This window comes from Abramis brama, assembly GCF_963993115.1.
Source record: "Abramis brama genome assembly, chromosome: 11".
Taxonomy (NCBI): Eukaryota; Metazoa; Chordata; class Actinopteri; order Cypriniformes; family Leuciscidae; genus Abramis; species Abramis brama.
Genome location: NC_139973.1, coordinates 17,705,634 through 17,718,563, shown reverse-complemented (window position 1 = coordinate 17,718,563; position 12,930 = coordinate 17,705,634). Strand labels below are relative to the sequence as shown.

At 35.5% G+C, this 12,930-nt stretch overlaps 1 protein-coding gene across 18 annotated transcripts in view; it reads left to right on the top strand.

Moving 5' to 3' along the window:
• tp63 (tumor protein p63) overlaps positions 1 to 12,893 on the top strand; it is a 43,768-nt gene extending 30,875 nt beyond the window's left edge. For 3 of the 18 annotated variants that reach the window (XM_084127753.1, XM_084127766.1, XM_084127767.1), the window contains 10 exons: positions 1,252 to 1,438; positions 1,538 to 1,653; positions 2,034 to 2,143; positions 2,249 to 2,385; positions 2,629 to 2,711; positions 3,429 to 3,553; positions 7,672 to 7,814; positions 10,966 to 11,152; positions 11,258 to 11,351; positions 11,506 to 12,893. In XM_084127753.1, the coding sequence (XP_083983879.1) occupies positions 1,252 to 1,438; positions 1,538 to 1,653; positions 2,034 to 2,143; positions 2,249 to 2,385; positions 2,629 to 2,711; positions 3,429 to 3,553; positions 7,672 to 7,814; positions 10,966 to 11,152; positions 11,258 to 11,351; positions 11,506 to 11,808 (1,485 nt within the window). In that variant the 3' untranslated portion in view covers positions 11,809 to 12,893. Of the gene's footprint in view, positions 1 to 1,251; positions 1,439 to 1,537; positions 1,654 to 2,033; positions 2,144 to 2,248; positions 2,386 to 2,628; positions 2,712 to 3,428; positions 3,554 to 7,671; positions 7,815 to 10,965; positions 11,172 to 11,257; positions 11,352 to 11,505 lie in introns of all 18 variants that reach the window. The other 15 variants (XM_084127765.1, XM_084127755.1, XM_084127763.1 and 12 more) reach the window with 10 other exon arrangements.
• The last annotated feature ends 37 nt before the right edge of the window (positions 12,894 to 12,930 follow it).

The window sequence follows — 12,930 nt, the reverse complement described above, 5'->3', positions numbered from 1 at the left end:
GTGATGAGGATGATTCAAGCACACTGTGTGATGCAATTGTGATTTTTGTGGTCAGTGACACAGCACATCAAGCTGTCATCAGTGATGAAGAGGATATTGGGAAATACAGTTGTGATTACCTCATAAGATTTCTTTTTAATAATGATATGTACAGTTTGTTTTCATGCATTTAAAAAACAATAAACATAATTAATGAAACTCCAGCAGAGCCTGCTTCTGTGTTAAAAGCCATTTTATATATAAATTTCAACCCACCAAAGTGTTTACTTATTATTTCAGATGCATTTAAAAAAAAAAAAAAAAAATATATATATATATATATATATACTGTATATATATATATATATATATATATATATATATATATATATATATATATATATAATATATATATAAAATATATATATATTCTTTTTTTTTTTCTTTTTTTTTTACTGTAGTCTTTTAAAAATGCATCTGAAATAATAAGTGCAATGTAGTGTCAAAAATATATGGTATATAATATGTCAAGCCTTGAGTATGATTAACGAATTAGACCATTGGTTCTTAACCAGGGGGCCTCAAGCAAACTTCCAAGGGGTCCTGATTATGACTTAACATTTTTAAAATATGACAAACAAGCTGAAAAGGGGGGTCAAGTGGGGTCTGCAAATATTGTGGACAGAGGGGGGTTAAAAGAGTGGAGAACCGCTGTTTTAGACTAAATTCGCTCTGTATGAACAAGGCCTAAGGGCATTTAGGATTTAAGCTTTTCATTGCTCAACATCAGAAATATTATCACTTCAGGGTAATCATTTTTACATCAGATTTCTGCAACAAAATGGTTCCTGACAACTTCATAGATTAATTATGCTTCAGGTGGTTTAGAAAGCATATCTTAGTGTGCTTTGTGTGCTTAAACACAGGTATATCTTAACCCATGACAGCTGTAGGACAGAACCAGAAGTCTTGTCGCCGAATACCAGCTGCTATTCCCTTTAAAGACAGTTATATGGCGCTTATTCCACTAAACGGTTGCCAAACTGCAGCTGTTTTATCACTGCATTGGCTGTTTAAGAGAAAGAAATTCTTTACATGAACATTTTACAAAAGCTCTCAAAGAAAGCAAGAAATTTTGCAACATTTTAGTAATACTGATTAAAATGTGCTTATATTGTTAAAATAGGAGTGCAGTGATATTACGGATACATAAAGTAATTTTTGGTTGTTTTAATGGCAGTTGCTAACCAAACTCTTCTGTCTTTTCTTTAGTACTCCACAGAGCTGAAGAAGCTGTACTGTCAGATTGCCAAAACCTGTCCCATTCAAATCAAGGTCCTTACCAATCCACCTCAGGGTGCAGTTATACGGGCCATGCCTGTCTATAAGAAAGCTGAGCATGTTACTGAGGTGGTCAAGCGATGCCCGAACCATGAACTGAGCCGAGAGTTCAATGACGGTATGTCACTCTTCTAAAATTTGTTCTCTAGAAATGTGATTAAATGTGTTTTTAATCTTCAGCTTGGTGATATAATCGACTGACTTTTGTGTTCATTAGGCCAAATAGCCCCACCCAGTCACCTGATCAGGGTTGAGGGGAACAGTCATGCTCAATACATGGAAGATTCCATTACTGGGCGTCAGAGTGTGCTGGTGCCTTACGAGCCCCCTCAGGTGACCACACACACACACACACACACACTCACTGGTATTCCTATCATTATGAGGACATTCCATATGTGTAATGATTTCTATACTGTACAAACTGTATATTCTATCCCCTAAACCTACCCATCACAAAAAGCTTTCAGCATTTTGACATTTTTTCAAAAAATCACTTAGTATGGTTTATAAGCTGTTTTCCTTGTGGGGACATTTGTTACTTATAACATAGGGTTTACAAGGTACACACACACTGCTCAGTGAACCTGGCTCTCCCTACATACCCTGCACACCTGAAATCATTCCTAACAGATGTTAATTTAAAACAGCATAACAACTCTACAGAAATGAACAACTGTGTGGTGTATGACATGGTTGTTCCCCATTAACAGGTGGGCACAGAGTTCACAACCATCCTGTACAATTTCATGTGTAACTCCAGCTGTGTTGGCGGGATGAACAGACGGCCTATTCTTATCATCGTCACTTTGGAAACCAGAGAGTAAGACAATTTCAAAACGCATTGGATTGTACTGAATAAAATATCGCTAATTTGCGAAGAACAAAAAATGGAAACATGCAAACATTTCTTCATTGGTCTCTCCAGTGGTCAGGTTTTGGGCCGACGGTGTTTTGAGGCTCGGATCTGCGCGTGTCCTGGACGTGACCGCAAAGCTGACGAAGACAGCATCCGCAAACAGCATGTCAGCGATGGCACAAAGAGCAGTGAGGGTATGAAACGCCGTAAGTAGTGCTGGGGGCTGGTGACTGGGCTTCATCTAACACAAATACATTTGCATTGCATGTTTCTTACTCCTAGGTTTAGTCCTCTCTAGACCTCTATAGATACTGCATGTCCTCTTGAACAAACAAACACACACACACACACTGCAACTTTTCCTCCTGTTCTGTGCTTTAGCTGTGCATCTTGTGCTTGCAGATCTTCTTTTGCAGCTGTTTCACTTCCTCTATCTCTGTCCTCCACAGCTTTCCGCCAGGCCTCTCACCTGTCTCAGCACCCCTCCATCAAGAAGCGAAGATCCACCGATGAGGAAGTGTTTTGTCTGCCTGTGAGTATCTCTGCTTTGTCTGCAATATTCCAGCATCAGATTTTCGGTTATTTATTTGAAATAAAATATAAATTTACACAGGACTTATTCTTGCATAAGTTTATACAGTTTTTATTATTATTATTTTTCAATGTAAACATACACTAGGTGGACATCTTTGAAATGTCATCTTGGAACCTGTTGTCTTCCATTCTGTTGCTCTCTATTTAGCTATTTTTGAACACGACAATTGGTCCTAAATGAACAGTCCCTCACTCGAAGAGTTGTTAAAACTTTCTATGAAGCCTGTTTATATAATGCATTTTTGTTTTATTTATGTTATATAACCCATTAAAAACACCAAACTACATGTTACCTTGTGGTATAATGTGCTACTTTTTAACTGTGAAAATTGAAAATTATTATACTTAGGCTATGTTTTATAACTGTTATGATAACAATTAACAATAACTTTTACTATTATTTTAGTAGTATTTTTTAAGTATTTTACATATTTTATATTGCATATGAACAATAGTGTATTCATAAATTAACATTAATTTAGATTAATAAATGAATTATGAATACCTTTACAATGCATTAAAACCTGTTAAAGTCATACTTCATAAAGTGTTACAAAAAATATTTGATACTGAAAATAGAGAAAAAATAATGTAAGCATAATGTAAGAGTCTGACATCCAGACTTATCCCTCCTCTCTTCCTCTCTGTGCTTCAGATTAAAGGCCGTGAAATCTATGAGATTTTGGTGAAAATCAAAGAGTCTTTGGAACTCATGCAGTTCCTCCCTCAGCACACTATTGAGTCATACAGACAGCAACAGCAGAACCTACTGCAGAAACAGTGAGTACCTTACACATGCAGAAAGATTCCCTAATAAAATGGGGGTGATTCTGCCTCATTGGAAAATTGAGAAAAACAATAATATGGGGAATTGATCCTCAGTTCATCATTTTTTATAATGTGACTAGCCACAGCAATATATAGGCAAGTACTACACAGTGCTAGCAAGGTCCACCCACAGATTTATATTTGTGGCAGTGTGTTTTAATAACTTGATCAACCTGTTTGCTTTCAATGTTTGTGATTGCTCATTAACTGACTGTGAACTGACTTTGCAATTTCAGTTTTTAGTTTTTTTTTTGATCAGCCATTAATTTCCACCTCTTATGAGGGTTACTAGAGTGCAAAAACTTGAAGTTAACATGACAGTTTAATTCTCTCACACTGATGATACAATCTTGGTTACAGCGTGAATGTATGCGTTTGGATTGCATCTGCATGAGATTTGTGTTGTGCATCACTGATGATGTTGTTAAAAGATTAGCTCTTAATCAAACCCTGCTGTTATGGTCAGCAATTTGCATAATATTAGCTATGTTTTGCATTCTGCTTGGCTTCATATTAAGGGTGTACCTTGCTTTGATTTAGTCAGAATTCTTCACTGTATGATGTTAAGATTTCCACAGAAATTTCCACAGAAACAAGTTTATACTCTGCAAGCACATTTGTATTGGTCTTCATGGTAAATGCATATTTAGTCTGCCCTTAACCTTTAGCATAATTTCCTCAGAAGCACATTCTGTACCTGCTGTAATAGTGCTCAACAGAGGGGGAGGGAGAGACCTGTCAATGATTCCTTAAATGTCACCCTTCATTAATGAATGCTTTTGACAGCTTCTCTTTTGACAACAAATGTCTGACAATTAGTCAATAACTGATGTCTGACAATAAGAATTTAAATGTCAATGATTGTCTTCCTGTAAATTTCCTTAAGACCGTTTAAACCGTCCACACCCAACTGAGCTGTTCAGTGATGTCAGTTTGTAGGTCAACTGGATTCGCCATGGATTCCCTAGGGAAGTTCTAATGGGTTTTCAGAATAGCCTTTTTTCGATGTATGAGTAAAATAAAGATTTGGTTACATAATCTCACATATTTTTGGCAATTCTATATTGTAGGACAAAATGTGAAAATCCTTTAATATTAACCACACACCACATTTACTTTTAAATAACAGCCATACTAAAAACCCATAGATATTCCAAAGGGAACCAATGGCTTAAAAATGCTAATTCTCTACTTAGTTTTAGAACTATAAACTGCTCAAACAGCTCTAGTGTGAGAAAATGTGAAAGAAAGGCTGGTGATTGTAGGGTTCATTTGTCCGCTATGTACAAGAACAAGGAAATGTGCATCGTTTGACTCTCCAAAACTATATTTTGAGTAGCCTGTTAATGCAGTACACATCGAAAGCATCCCTGTCCTGATTAAATAGGTAGATGGTTTATTTAACATTTCCTGGCACAAGTGTGGTTTGATCATTTTCAGCTTTGTCTGCATGCTGTTAATTCCCTCTTCTTTCATAAATCTGTTTTTCTAACTATATCTTTTTTTTTTCTCTCTGTTTTAAATAAAGCTCCTTCTGTCATAGATTCAGTGGGTTGGTCGTTTTATTTTGTTGATTTCCTTCTTGTTCTTTTTCACTGTCTCTAAAGTTTAAATACTGAAATTACTTCCATAGTTGCAACTTACTGCCATCTTGTGGAACGATTGTGTGCATGCTAAAAGATGAAAAATATATAGGCTATATATATATATCATGCATCCTAATATCAAATATTTCAACATGGTTTGATGAGCCTTTTTTTTTTTTTTTTTTTTTTTTTTGACTTATGTCTTTTAGTACCTTTAAATCACATAATGTAGTTTTTTTTTTGAAGATTTGTAGATGCATGCTTACATTGTATCCCTTAGGCTAATAGTCTATATTATTAAAACTTAATATATTAAATACATTATGAATTATTAATATTATCATATAATTCCAGTTTGATTTACCCATCATTAACTGCTCATCACTGTGGTCTCTCTCTTTTATTTCATGATACAGTGTAATATCTATTTTCCTGACATTTTGTTATTCCTCCACCTCTTTTTCTCTCTTCTCTCCTCACATCTTCCTGCATTTTCCTGTCTTTCTATTTCTCACTGTCTATCTTTGATTCTTTTCTACAGTCTGATAAGGGCCCGTTTGCGCTCTGAGCTTCTGGACCCAGTAGGTGAGCAGAAGAGGCGCTTCAGTGCTTCCTGAAAATAGGAATCCCATTCCTCCTCCCTCAGAGCATCCTTCGCTCATCTATCTCCATCTCTTCTTCATCTCATCCTCTACCCCTCAAGGGGCTCCTTGTGCTTCTCCAAAGTGTCACCTGTGGTAACTCCTAGACTTTTTACACGCCACAAATAGGTTGAACACAGGATTTTGTTTCTACCACCTGAAGACCTCGTTTTAAATGTGAGCTCTCAAGTGAAGTCGTTTTAGATATTTTTTGGGAAGTCCATTGCATGATTTTGCCCCTCCAAAAGTGTATTATCCAGACTATGGCGCTTGTTTATCAATTGAAATGATCCGTTTGTGTGTTAAATTTGCTTACACTCAACGTACACTCAGATTTAGTTATTAGTATTGTTGTTCAATAATCTGAAGTGTCTAAAGTTTCTTAAAACATTTCATTTTTCGTGTTTGATGTTTCTTAAAGGGCCCTTGTGACTGAGGCGGCTTGTTGCCTCAGCATTTACTATGATCTGCTGGTATTGCACAGAAACCCATTGCACATAAACAGTATAGCAACTTGTCAGCTGACCACCTTAATTCTCTCTTTCTCTCTATTCTTTCCATCTGTTTTTCTTCTTTCTATCTCTCTAAATAATCCTGAATGTCGAAACTGACCAGGAACCAAGCACACACCTTTTTGTGGGACTCATAGTTTTTCTTTAAGCTCTTGATGATGGTTTATCTTAAATAGCTTTTTGTTTTTGCCTCTGTCTTCATTTAATTATTGGAGCTGGACTCGTTGAGTTGTCTATAAACGTGGGGGGATAGACTTTATTGATGACTGAATTTTGATAATGCTGGTCATGTTTTGTAAAGTGTACTGCTGGGCAGTTTTTTTGTGCGTTTTGTCTTGATTATTTGTGCGTTTTCTTAAAAAAAAATGTATTTCCTGCTATGTACATGGCAGTTAAGAGAAAAGGAAGTGAATGCTACAGTGTTGACAGATCCTTTTGTTGTTTCATATGAAAATACTGGTTGTTGTATTCTCAATGGCTCTTGCACTTTTGTCAGTTACTACTATTCAATAAATAACTTCTCTGCTTTTGTGGTCCTATCCCTACACTTCCTTTTTAATCTCTTTTCTTCTCCTTTATCTCATTTTTTCCTTGAATTGTCAGGGCCTTTCAGTCAGCAGGGCATTTCAAAATACCAATTAACTTTTATTATACATTATGTGAACAAAGAAAGCAACATAATATGCAAGTTAAACCACCCAAAGATCATTTACTTACTCTAGTCACTCCAAATCTGTATTTTTGTTTTTTTGTTCTTATATTTTTATAAGAATAATATATTAAAGAACATATTAAAAATATATATATATTAAAGAATGTATAACCAAACCAGTCTGATTTTCAGTGACGTCTCTAAGATCTCCTTTTATGTTCCAGAAAAGAAAGCAAAATCATATGTGGGAGAGTAAATGAGAGTAAACGATTTTTTGTTTGGCTGACTTAACCCTTTAAGGCCATATTACACAAATATGTCATGTAAATTAACAATAGGAACAACAGGGAAAAAAACTGATTTATTGACTCATTAAAGGGTTAAGTCAGCCAAAAAAAAAAAAAAAAACTTTTTTCTCTACACCAGAATATATAGATTTTTGTATACATGTGTATACCTCTTTTCTGAGAATTGCAGAACAACAAATACATGTTAGAGACCTTGCACAAAGTGTCCAAAACATTTATAGAAAACATTTAATCATGACAAGGCAGCACACATTTAATATGCCTGTATAATCCTACGCGAAGAGTTCAGTAATGGGTCATTTGGACGTCCTCTACAGTTTAGGCAAATGTCCAATGACAGTATCAGAACCTGTACTTTCTTTCTCCCTCAGGAGCTCTCTGCCACCCCAACCTTCCTTCGGTTCCAGCTCACCCACCCTCGGCAAGAACAAACTGCCATCAGTCAGTCAGCTCATCAACCCCCAACAGCGCAACACACTCACCCCATCCAGCATGGCTGGAGGACTAACTGACAGTAAGGACTCTATTTAATCATCAGTCAAATTAATAGATGCTTACAGTCTATCTACAAATGGATCAGATTATGTTAGGACTGACAAAAGATCTTAGAATCAATATAAAGCCATTTCTGAAGTTAATTTTACATGCGAAAGTGTCTCCGAAACCTTTCTCTTCAGTGAAAGAGATCCTGTCTGGACTTGAGAAACACTCAGTTCTCAGTGTCACTTTGACAGACAGTTTCCTTTTAAAATTGAACTAGATCTTTGTGGGACAATCCGCCTTCCCTTCGGCACACTGTCAAAATTTACTTATACATGATAAATTTGCATTGTGAAGTGTGCCTCGGGTTTCATGTTTTCTAAAATCACCTAATGCATATTTGGTGCCCTCAGGTGTTAATGTAGAGTAGAATGTATAGGCTATAATAATTGCGGATTGCGGAAGGAAATATAACATAATTTTATTTTATTGGTAACACTTTACAATAAATTTAAAAATAAATCGTGAACATTAGTTAATGCATTTAGTATCATGAACAAACAATGAATTAACAAATATATATAGGCCGATACTATATGTATGATCAATTGTGTATATATATACACACATAGTTTGGGATTTAAGAACTCTTATGTTCACAGAGGCTGCATTTATTTGATCAAAAATATAGTAAAATCATTAATACTGTGAAATGTTAATCGGTAACACTTTACAATAAGGTTCATTAGTTAACATTAGTTAATGTATTAACTAACATGAACTAACGAGCAATACATTTGTTACAGTATTTATAAATTCATTCACAGTGCATTAACTAATGTTAACAAATACAACCAAGTATTACTAAATGTTGAAATTAATAAGAAATGGTAATAAGAAATGTTTCCTGAGCATCAAATCAGCATTAATTAATTAAGCATTAACATTAATGATGGTGAAAATCCAGCTTTGTCATCACAAGGATAAATTACATTTTAAAAGATATTAAAATAGAAAATAATGTTCTTTGCAAATGTAATAATATTTCACAATATTATTGTTTTCACTGAGCATAAGAGACTTCAAGAACATTTTCCTTTTAAAAATCGTTATGATTCCAAGCTTTTGAGCAGGGCCGTGCACAGACATTTTGAGGGGCAGTGGCTTAAACCAAAAAAGGGGGCACTATAAGGAGTTTGAATGAGGCAGTATCATCTTAATACAGAAAATTAAAAACAACTCTTTTATATGGGCAATAAGATTACAATTAGGATTTAGTGCAAAATCAAGTTATGTTGTTATAATTACTCTTCCAATTAAATAATTCAATGTCAATGCCAGTTTAACTGTCTGATGCTCAGTGGGCTCTCACTCTCTGAGCTGCCTCATCCTATGGAAGTAGTATAGACATTTAATTTAATATTATACACTTAAAGTATAAATTGAAATGATATACAGGTTACAACAGTTATAAAGTCACACCAGGGTAAAATGCGCATTTGACTTAATTCTCTTTTATACCACTCAATGGCACAAATTCTGCTCAGCACTTTTTTTCATAAACGCTTTTGATGATGGACTTGGAAATTTGGCTGATCATTGACTTGATCAAAGTTGATTCTGTGCTAATTTAATCTACTATTTTATATATATTTTTTAATGTTTTAGACTTATGTAGCAATTTAAATACAAAGATCTCAAGAATCTTGTTTCTGTATTTTTAAAATGAAAATTATGACAGATAGCCTATATTTATTGAACAAACATTTATTATTTAATTTATCAAAATAACTCCAAAATTGTTATAAACTTTACTAAAGTGATTGGTTTGAACAAGTATCAACTTAGACATTATTAAAAGCATATTAATTTAGCTTAAGTATTTTTATCAATACTGTGTGTCTTACCATGCTGGTTTTACCCCGTGTGTACCTCCTTGCCACCTCATACATTAATAAGATTTTTAAACAAACCACCTTTCTGATTTATTTTCACACAAAATCTGTTGCTCCATAAATTTTCTGCTGAAAATATATTGTTCTGCAATCATACACTGGGAGTAGTGAAAACTAGAATTCTTGTTCAATCAAATTATTTAACCTGATCTAATCTAATATAAATAACACTAATAAATAAATCACGAATAAATAAATAACATTTTCTGTTGTTTGCAGATTTTGTAGACAAAAAAACAATGCCTTCACAAAATTAGAAGAACAGAGTGAGAAAGAGCAAAGACAAAGCCTATTCAACATGGCAAAAATTGAATCAAAGTTCTAGAAAGCCAGAGGGTAAATCATTATGTATAGAATATTTAGCAGACAGTTTTTCACACTTTAACTCCTGTAAATATATTTCCCATTATAATCAGTTGCCTTAGTTGATATAGTATCTATCTATAACATACATCATATTTATTATATTTTAATGAGACCATATTAACATTATACATAATAAAAAGGTAATATACTATATATTATCTAAATGTGTTCTAATCTAAATGAATAGTACCTTAGTATAGTAGATTACAAGGTGGCTAACGGCACAAAACACATTTGCTTTTCTTCCAAGAACATGGATGTTGCACGAGTTGTAACTTGTTAGCACTATTTGAAGACCAGGAGCAAAACATTTTGCGACAGAAATACAAAAACATATTACCAAAATATTAATTTTGTGGATCGACTACTGTCTGTAATGTGGATTGTAATTTGTAATCGACCTGTGAATGGGACGAAATTCTATTCTGAAACTGTCGTCGGAGAGCGGGCACATGCTTGTCTACGAGTGATGCTGCGGAGCGGATTAGCGGAATCAGTGGATCTTTAGCGGAGCGATAACAGAACGTTTTTATGGGAATCTTCTGGAGGGTTAGGGAGGGGGGCGAGAGGGGCACCTCAGCTGATGAGGGCAGAAGGGCAGTGGCTCTAGCCACCGGGCCACCCCCCTGTGCACGGCCCTGCTTTTGAGTGTGTGCGTGTGTATTTTTAATGAATCATTGTTCATTGTTAATTCATGTTTGTTCATTATACATTCATGTTAATGTCAAAATTGTATGACTATATGCAGAAATGATTATGCTGTAAAAGTATTTTTCATTGTTAGTTGGTGATACCTAATGCATTAACTGATGTTAACACATTGAACCTTATTGTAAAGTGTTATTTTATTTCCCTTTTTTTGAGGTTTATTACAGTCTCAACACTTTCCCCTCCCTTCAGTGACCCCTCCGATGATGGGCGGCCCTGTTCCCATGAACACGGACATGAGTGGCCTGAGCCCCACCAACCCCCTGCAGTCTCAGTTACAAATGGTGCCCTCCTCTCACTGCACACCTCCGCCACCCTACCCAATGGACAACAGTATTTCCAGGTACACAAATACACTCGCAGTAAGTCTCTCTAAAATGACACATACGTGAAAGGGAAATGGCGTTATTGTGGTACTGTTTAAAAGCTTACTATCTGTCCATTGCAGTTTCCTGTTGAGGCTGGGTTGTTCAGCCTGTTTGGACTATTTCACAGCCCAAGGACTGACCAATATCTACCAGATTGAGAACTACAACTTGGAGGTGAGGAATTTGCCTTTCTCCTTAGTGTCTATTTTGTCAGGTGTCTGTTTAAGATGACGTCGCTTAGAATTTATATAGCACAGTAAATGTCAAGATTCGGAGATCAGAGCAGTGGCTGCTGTATTCATGAGCTCTGTGGTATTTCCATCCACAGGACTTGTCCAGGCTGAAGATTCCCTCAGAATTCCAGCACAACATTTGGAAAGGAATCATGGAGTACCGGCAGACCATGGAGTTTTCTCCACCTCCCCACATCTTGCGCACCTCTAGCGGGACATCCACTGTTAGCGTGGGCTCCACCGAAGCCAGAGGCGAGCGCGTAATCGATGCGGTGCGCTTCACTCTCCGTCAGACCATTTCCTTCCCTCCGCGGGATGACTGGACCGATTTCTCCTTTGACCTGGCTCCCGATTCTCGTCGCAACAAGCAACAGCGCATCAAGGAGGAGGGCGAATGAACACTATACATGCATACAACGGCAACAGTGTACATTTACTGTACACGCAAACACTCTCTGTTTTATATTAACACACTTGGTGTTGGTCCAGATCGTTTCACAGTTTTCCTAAGCAAGTGATGATTAAAAAAACTGTGAGCCTCATAGTCTAGTTCACTTAAACTTAAACGGGCGGATAAAATGCACTTAAAGTCCTTTATGGTTTCATTATCTTCTGGTGGATTTAGCTCTGGTTGTCATTTCAAGCCCCTTTACTGAACGCAAGCAGCTGTGGCTGAGGGGAAATGGTGCTTTGCTAGATTGTTTTGTCATTTTTACTGTTTCTTGAGACGAAGCACTTAAGAAATGCTGTTGTTACTACTCATAAAATACACACTGAACGTTTGGGGTTTCTTTCCTTTTTTTTTTTTTTTTAAAATGGCCAACGGTATATTTCTACGTGATTGTTCTTTTTTTTTTTTTTGTATAAAAAACCAAAACAAACATTTTCCTCACAGCAGGAGCTTTAGTGTTAATTGTAATCATTGTTGAGAGAATTCCTTGCGGTTGAACAATGTCATTTTTAAAAGGCTGACGTTTGTCAGTTTTGATTGTATGTATTTCGAATCGCACATGGTTCTCTATTCTCGCAGAAAGTGTTATTCGTCTATTTTTTATTTGTGGTGTAAGACTGATGTTGTCATGTAGCCTCTATGTAATACTGTAAACCCTTTGTATCTTTTATTTGTGAGTCGCAAACACTCCAATACTAGAATTGCAGTGTGTAAGTATTGAATTTAATTGCTTGAACTGCTGTTTACTGGCCCGTAAACTATAAAAGTGATTTTTATTGGTTCATTGGCCAATGTGTTTGTACATTGTCAATGCAATGTGGCTTCAGTATTTTTTTTTAACCAGTTTCCAATTCACTTGATACTCGTTGTTAGCCTTTTGTGGCAATATTGTACAGTTTTTTTGTTTTGTTTTCCACTTTCATTTGACAACTGAGTAAACAATTCTTTATCAACCTATTAATAAGGAATTATTGTAAATATGTTGCAATGTACTTATTTTGATATAAACCAAAAATAAAACATATCATTTAACATTGTTTTTTTTTCCTTCTATAATTAAATTAAACAG